The following is a 7909-nucleotide window of genomic DNA, read 5'->3' as shown; positions in this document are numbered from 1 at the left end:
AATCCTGGCAGATTGGGGTGGATGGGATGGGGAGAACCAAAGAGGACCCCAAATGCTCCTCAAGCCAGGGAGAGAACCAAGGAATCCTGGTTCCCAGTTCCACATTCTCTACTATGCTAGACCCTCCATGTGAGCAAGGTGGGAGGAAGACAGGGGTGGGATATGCTTCCTGCAGCCCTCATACCTGGGGTGGAAGATGGGGGAGCCTGAGTGGCTGTCCTGGCCCCACACATGGACTAATGAACATGGACATAGCCCCCCCGCCAAACACTGGGAGTCTCCTGAGCTCTGGAGCTCCCACACAGTGCTGCCAAATGCCACCACTGCAGGGCTCCAAGTCATGAAGCTGGCGCCACCTACCAGAACTAACATCTCCCCATGAAAATACAGTCCCTTCTACACCCAAACAGGAACCAATCATCCCAGAAGAGTTCTCTCATAATTTGTTTTATTTCCTGGAACAAATGAAGGTGGAAGCAAACCCATGTGGAGCCTGAGTGCACTGGACAGGCAAGGCCATTCACAAAGCAGGGCTCAGTGTGGTGTCAGGGTTCCCTGGGGTGAGGTTCAGGAGAGGAGCTTTGCCAGGAGCAACCCAGTGAGGGCTGGGAGCAGAAGGCTCAGTGGTCCCATGCTGCCCACACTGCTGGCTGGGGTACATTTGGTTACAGTTCTGTATTTACCACGTCCTCCAAAAATTGTTGGGTTCACTTTCAAGTCAGCACAGGTGTCTTTAGTCACACAGGCCCAGATGGTCGTGTTGATTGGTGGGTTTTCTGAAAGTCATGGGAAGAGCAGAGGGAATCAGGGCTGAGGTTGCCAAGTATCCATAAATTTATGACCACTCTAAAAAAGGCTAAAAAAAGATAGCCCATAAAGACCATAAACTAAGAAACCGTGACTTTGATTGAAAGCTGGATGCAAGGTTTGATGGGTAGAGAGAACAGAGCAGCACCACCTTGTAGCTGAGCAGAAGCCCATCTTGGCATCCTGCAGAGAGCTCACTGTCAGGGCTTTGTGTCTCATGGGAGCCTCCATAGCCCACTCTTTCCCCTAGCCACGTGCTACAGCTGCCTGAAATCAAAGGCAAGCAGAGCTGTACAGCCTTGGGCAGTGACAGGCACCAGGGAAGGACATATTTAAGAAAAAACATCATAAAAAGTTTGATTGTCAGTAAAAAGTTTGCAGATTATCAGTAAAAATAGTTTTCTTTGGGTTGGCAGCCCTGACCAGGGTTCATGAGTGCTGAGAACTACCTCCCTCCTTGCCTGTATCCAGTCCCCTTGACCTTGGGGTCTGGGTGCTCTCTTGGAAGGCCGGAGAAGGAGCTTTGAACTTCCTCTCATTGAAGTGGGAATGAAACCAGTATCTCCCACTTCCTTGGCAATCACTAACTAGGTTATTGGGCAAAATTACTCACCACTATCCCAATGGAAAGAATGACCCAAGAACACTGACCTTCACGTGGGGCATTCTGGGTTAGGAGCTCCATGGTACAGAAATACCTTTCAGGTGTTTCAGAGTGAAACAATACTGGTAGAAGCTGCCACCGTGCAATTTTTACATCTTGACACTCATCTAGCAATGCAAGGGGTACATCTTCCCTCAAGAAGGATAGAGACAGTCTAGAAAAAGTCCAATGGAGAGGGACCAAAATGATTTGGGAAACAGGACTGAGGAGGAAAGTCTGAAAGATTAGTTAGTCTGGAGAAGAGAAGAGAAGAGAAGAGAAGAGAAGAGAAGAGAAGAGAAGAGAAGAGAAGAGAAGACCAAGGAGATTTGATCACACTTCAAAGACCTGAAGGACAATTATAATAGGAAGAATGGAGATGGGCTTTTCCCTGTGGCCATAGGGGACAGGAGTAGGAGCAATGGGCTCAAACTGCAGCTGAAGGTAGAGATGAGGAGGAATGTTTGGAGGGTGGTCAAGCAGTGGAACAGGCTTTCCAGAGAGATGGCCTCTCCATCCCTGGAAACATTCAAGAGCAGGTTGGACAGACACTTGGCTGGGATGTTTTAGACTGGGATGGTCCTGCCTTGAGCAGGGGGCTGGACTAGATCTCCCCTCCTGCTTCTGCTTCATATCTCAACCCATTTCCAGAGCAAGGTATTGTAGTATGATTTTTTGCATATTAGTTTTTATGTTTAAATGATAATAGTATTGAATTGATAAACCTCTATGATTTTATGAACAACTAAAGCTCCATTTTGTGCTTGCTTGACATGAGTAGATGAACTTCTTATGCCCTGTGTACATGAGTGTCTCTGTGAGAGGGTGAATGGTGAAAGAATGGTAATTATTTGCATGAAAATAGAAGATTTAATTGATTGTGTAAGCAGCAAGGCATCCATGTATAAGTTACTGGACAGTAAACTAATTAATGGATGGCTGAAGAACTCGTCTGTGATCAGGTGCAAAGAAGATAGCAAGAAGAAGGAATTTTGCATATTCTGCCATTTGAACTATACAATGCTTCAAGATCAAGGACACAATGCTTCAAGATCAAGGACACAAAGCCTCAGTGGAGATAACCAACTTACTGGAAAGGACCTCAGCGGATATAACCAACTTTACTGGAATGACCTCAGCCAAGATAACCAACTTTACTGGAATGACCTCAGCTGAGATAACCAACTTCACTGGAATGACCTCAAGTTGAGATAACGAGAAGAAACCTCTAATTAAAAACTGAGCAGGGAAAAACCCCAATGCTGAACAAAGACTTGAAATCCCTATAAAAATGGGATGCAGACAAGCCAAGATGGGGAATCCACTCTTTGCAACCTCCTGGAGCACAGGTGCCTGTATACCCCCACTCATTCTGGATTGGCCATCCAGTGCTAACTTCTGCTGGTAACTATAACATCTTACTGGAGTGGTTTGTCTGTATGTCTGTTCATACGTATCCTTGTGTATTTCTGTTTGTATGACTGGTGTGTCCAAGTTTATGTATCTGCTTCATGTAATCAATAAACGTGGCATTTTGCCTTATCCCCATTTTTAAGGTCTCGCTCTTATTTTGAGCTATTGGCAATTTTAAGTAACAGTATGTCCAGGGAAACTCCCCTAGGTCCAGGCCTGAGAAGAACAGACATGTGTCCTCTTCATTGACCCTTCCTACCACCCTCATTCAGTAACATCATCCAGAAACTCCTTATTGATGGTTATAGATTGATCAGTTTAGGTCATCTGGAGGTGGGGAAGGCACTGGGATGGGTAGAGAATCCCAGTAGCGCCCCATGACTTACCACAGTCCTAGTGAGGGAAGAGTACAAAGAGGACATCATGCACACAAACCCAAGCCTTGGAACTTACCACTTATTTCCTCCTGTTTCATCTCCAGGCATCGGTTCTCATCCCTGACACACTTGATGGAACGGTCAAGGCAGTCAGGGGAGGATGAAGAACAGGCAGGGCACCGGAAGTTATTCTGGGTGTCATTCTCAAGGGACACTGAAAACAAACACAGCCAATGGGGCTGGGGATGGAGAATGCATCCCCATACATGGGGTGCAGGGGGTGCTGTGGCTCTAGAATTGCTGGGGGCAGTAGGGGAGGTTGGTCACAAAATCTACCCTAGGTGCAATTAGCTGGGGGGAAAATATCTTTATTTGCATAATCCCACCCACTGCAGGGAGCCAATTACAGTGAGTAGGGTTCCCTCTACAGCACTGGAGACCTCTTCCCAGGGACCCAGTGATATTCAGTGGAGCACCTCCTTCAGGGCTGGAGGACTCATCCCATGCTCCCTCTCCCAACACAACCAGAGTTTTATCTCTGCAGGGAGGAAGCAAAGAGAACCTACAAGGAAGCTGGGGAGCAGATGGATAACTGAGTACTTCCAGGTGAAGAATGGAGGATTACAGGTAAAAAAAAACCCCAAACCCAACCTGCTTAGGGCTTGTACTTAGCTGTACAGAGGTACAGGCCCTTTGAAACCTTCCAAAAGCAGCTCCAACATGGCTCCTCTGGAAACGAGGTACTAGGGTGAAGCTATTCACTTCTTGGTATGTGCAAATGGGGACAAGGGACCCTCAAAGGTCCTCAAGAGTCCCAGAGTGCTCTGTTATCCAGCCCCTTCTACAGCAGAAGCTCCCTGGGGTTCCAGGACTCAGGGCCCCACCAGCACGGCTGGCACTGGGTTCTCCAGCCCTAGTCTGCTCCAGAGATGGGGAACAGGGCAGAAAAGTCAGACTCCTGGTGGTTGGAGGGTACTAAGAAGCCCTACCCCTCTGAGCCTTGCTCCACCCCCAGGAGAGGCACACTAGGGTCTGTCCATGCTCCCCGCAGCTGAAAAAGATTGCTTCGTGTAGTGTTTCTGAGCCCATTTCCCTTGGAAATAACTTCCCAACTCACTTCCACCCCCATCCTTTGCTTGGGTCATGATAGGACAAGGGGAGGGGAGGGGAGGAGAATGGAGTTGTGGCTCCCACTCAAGCAGAAGGAGAGGAGGGAAAGTGGCCAAGTCAAGGGTGTCCCAAAGCAAAGCTGAATAGCCAGGCAGGTGGGCTGAGCTCTTCCCTCCATGACGCAGTGTGGGAGGTTCATTTCCTCCACAAGCATTTTGAGGTCTAGTAGGAACAACCCCAGGTTGTAGGCCCAGGGTCTTGGGTGCTCAAATAAGGCCAGTGATCACCAGGTGAGAAATGGGGATAGAAAGGAGAGGAGATGGAAAAAGAGGGAGCAGAGCTGGGGGAGGAGAAAGACCTACAATTCCCAAGGGCCATTTTGCAGGTGGCTCCAGTGCAACAGGAGACACTGTTGTTGATGACCCGGCCTTGGAAATGGGTCACAAAGTGTCTCAAGCCACAGGCTGCTGTGGGAATGCAGCCCTTTGAGATGCCCCGAGTCTGGTTTCCACCTGCAAGAGAGGACAGGGACAAGGGGTTTAACACACTTCTACCCTCCAGGACCTTCTTCCTACCAATGGAACGGCTAAGATGCATCTCACCTACCCCAGGCAATCTCAGTCAGGATGGTGGCACAGGTGTTGTTGCCCACACTGCACTTCTGATTCGGGCCTGTACAGTTGGTGCCCAGGCTGCTGCAAACTTCACACCACATGCTGGACCCTGGGGAGGGAAAGAGAAAAGGGTCCACTCAGATCCAGCCCCTCCCTGACCCTGGAAGCCCCAGGCCCAGCCCTCTGTTCTTCCTAGGGCACCTCCTGCCCCTTGACCTGTTCAGGGGGCCCAGTCACCCTCCCATTGTGGCTGGGAATCCCACCAGAAGATTGGCAAACCCTCATAATAGGACCCCTCTGGGGTGACCCAACCCTTCCAAGGCCCCTTTTGGAACCACTGGGGTTTTGGCCCAGTGGAAGGTAAAGCGTAACTCACCTGCAACCAGGAGGACATCAAGGAAGAGGAGGAGGAGGAGGAGGAGAAGGGCGACAGGAGCCTTCATTGTAGGAACCGACAGGGGTGGGTACTGGAGGTCTCGGATGCAGTTGTGGGGACTGTGGGACATGAATGCTGCCCTTTGAGCTGAGCTGGCAGCCCTCTCTTGCCTGGGAGAAGCTCCCTGAAGCAGGGAGTTCCCCAGTGAACAACTAGCACCCATCCAAAGCCACCATCTTCCGCTCTATCAGACTCCACCCCCTTTTCACACCCACAAGGGACCTCCTCCTGGCCAACAGGGAATACGCATGCCAATCCAGCCCTCTAGTTATACCCAAGCATGCCTGTTTTCAGCTCAGCCCCCTGCCAAGTGGCTCTTGGTACCCATGCCATAGCGTAGGTGGGTAATTGAAAGGATCCATTAGAGCTCAGGGGGTTGGAAAGGTCTGGGCCCATGTGAGTAGAGGGTCCAGTTTGAACTGAGCTGTTCATGAAAGGTCTTAGAACAGAGGAGGGCTGGGATCCAGGACACCTGGGTTCTCTCCCTGCCCTGGGAGGGACGTGAAAGCTGGGCTAAAAGGGGGGATTCAGGGCACCTGGGTTCTTTTTACTTCTCTGAGTTGCCATGGGGAGGAGCAATGACAGAAGCAATGAGAGAAGTGTAGAAGTGAGGACTTCTGGTTTCTGTCTCTTGCTACAGTCCTGGGGACAGGACGTCAGGACTCCCCTTTCATGAGCTACATTAAGTGTTTTTTTTCTCATGGGCTAGTGCAGGCCCCCTGGAGAACCAGGACTCCTGGGTTCTGTTTCCAGCTCGGGAAGGGGAGGGGAGGGGAGGGGAGGAGAGGGGAGCAGAATGAGGTAAAGTCTGGTGGATTAGAGTGGGGGAGGAGGGAGCTGGCTGCCAGGACACCTGGGTTCCCTCAGCTCTCCATAAGGTGTGAGAAGCAGTGGGCCAGAGCTGAGACAATTGGCAGCCCAGATATCTAGGGTTTCTCCCAGCTCTGGGTGATGTGTGCGGTGCAGAGGGTTAGGGTTGAGTGGGCTGGCAGCTCAGGTGCCCAGGTTCTATAGCTAGTTCTGCTAGGAGAGTGGCATCTAGTGGTTAGAGCAAGGTTGGCTGAGAGTCAGGATGCCTAGGTTCTGCTTCCACCTTAGGATATGGAGCGCTGAAGGATAGGGTCCAATCTAGGGACCAGTCAGAGGGCAGCTGGATGAGAGCCAGGACCCCTGAGTTCCATCCCTAGCTCTAGGAGGGAACTGGAGTCTAGAGTTAGAGCAGGCTGAGGGGCTAGGAGCCAGGATGCCTGCACTCTCTCCCAGCCCTGGGGCAGCAGTAGAGTGTAAAGAGGAAGGGAAATGGAAGCCAGAACTCCTGGGGTCTATCCCAGCTCTGGGAGTCCCCTCCCAGAACAGCCGAAGACCTCTGGAGGTTGCATCACTTACCGAATCTTCACTGGTGACTCTGTGATGGGTTACATGAGCCAGAATGTAGCAGGGAGGAGAATCACAGGCTGCTAAAAGGCTGTTACCCCTTCCCACTTCATGTGCTTGCCTCTCGGTCTTTCCTTCCTTTTGGGAAATACTCACAGCGAGGTCCTGTTGCAACGTGAGAAGCTTGATCAATTACCACTTCCTGGTTGCTGCAGGGATCCCATGTTTCCATTTGCTAAGGCCAACTAGGTCCCTACCCCAGCTGACCTGGACACCTCCATAAATTCCCTTCCCTTCCTATCAAGAAAAAAAATAGCATGAAGTAATAACTTCAGCTCACCACCTGGTCAGGACTCCTGGGTTCCAGCTCCAGCTCTAGGTGGGTATCAGGAGAGAACCCAGGCATCTTGATTTACCTCTGCTCATACCCATGCAGAAGACCATGCAGTGATTCTCGGCTCTGGTGCAGTACACCACCTCATCAGGATCACCACTGGGGGTGTTGTTCACTGGGGTACTGGGGGAGAGGAAGGTGGGGAAACCAAAAGGTCAGGGGAGCAGGTGGGCCAGGAAGAGGAGGGTCATTTCATGAGGACAGACTAGAGGGAAAGGTTAGATATGAGGACTCTGGGAATGGATGGATGGATGAACTAGGATTATAGTCTGGAGAAGAGAAGCCTGAGGGCAAATTTTATCACATCCTTCAAATCCCTGAAGGAGAATTAGAAACAATGGTGATGGGCAGGGGACAGGACTAGGAGCAGTGGCCTCAAGCTGCAACAGGGGAAACTGAGGCTGGCGATGGGGAAGAGCTTTCTGACTCTAAAAGGGAGGAGGCATTGGAACAAGCTGTCCAGAGAGGTTGGCGAAGTCAGGGCTGGTCCTGCCTTGAACAGGTGGCTGGACTAGATTTGACCTCAGGAGGTCCCTTCCATCCCAACTTCCCTATCATATGGTGATTCTATGAATGGAAAGGTAGGGCAGTGGATAGAGGAATCATATCCATCATAATGGACAGAGGAATCATAGAAAATTAGGGTTGGCACGGACCTCAGGAGGTCACATCTAGTCCCACCCCCTGCTCAAGGTAGCACCAGCCCCAACTATCTCATCCCAGCCAAGGCTTTGTCTACCT

At 50.7% G+C, this 7909-nt stretch overlaps 1 protein-coding gene across 1 annotated transcript; it reads right to left on the bottom strand.

Annotated features, from left to right (window-relative positions):
* Window positions 1–437: 437 nt before the first annotated feature.
* On the bottom strand, window positions 438–6914 carry LOC102562254 (phospholipase A2 inhibitor and Ly6/PLAUR domain-containing protein-like). The gene is made up of 6 exons (XM_014600520.3): window positions 6787–6914; window positions 5341–5524; window positions 4957–5073; window positions 4713–4862; window positions 3317–3454; window positions 438–776 (listed from the first exon to the last, which is right to left on the bottom strand). Exons 2-6 carry the CDS (start codon window positions 5468–5470, stop codon window positions 568–570), a joined length of 744 nt encoding a protein of 247 aa, XP_014456006.1. The 5' UTR covers window positions 5471–5524; window positions 6787–6914; the 3' UTR covers window positions 438–567.
* Window positions 6915–7909: the final 995 nt, after the last annotated feature.

Source organism: Alligator mississippiensis, chromosome 15 (assembly GCF_030867095.1).
Source record: "Alligator mississippiensis isolate rAllMis1 chromosome 15, rAllMis1, whole genome shotgun sequence".
Lineage (NCBI taxonomy): Eukaryota > Metazoa > Chordata > Crocodylia > Alligatoridae > Alligator > Alligator mississippiensis.
Note: the sequence above shows the minus strand (reverse complement) of the source record. Positions and strands in the feature narration are given on the sequence as shown.

Bases quoted from the DNA above. Each gene is read 5' to 3' on its own strand.
- LOC102562254 (XM_014600520.3), bottom strand. From the start codon at position 5,470: ATGTCCCACAGTCCCCACAACTGCATCCGAGACCTCCAGTACCCACCC. The intron at 4,863-4,956 runs GTAGGTGAGATG...CCTCTCTTGCAG, and splicing joins CCTGACTGAGATTGCCTGGG to GTGGAAACCAGACTCGGGGC. The intron at 3,455-4,712 runs GTAGGTCTTTCT...GTTTGTTTTCAG, and splicing joins CAAAATGGCCCTTGGGAATT to TGTCCCTTGAGAATGACACC.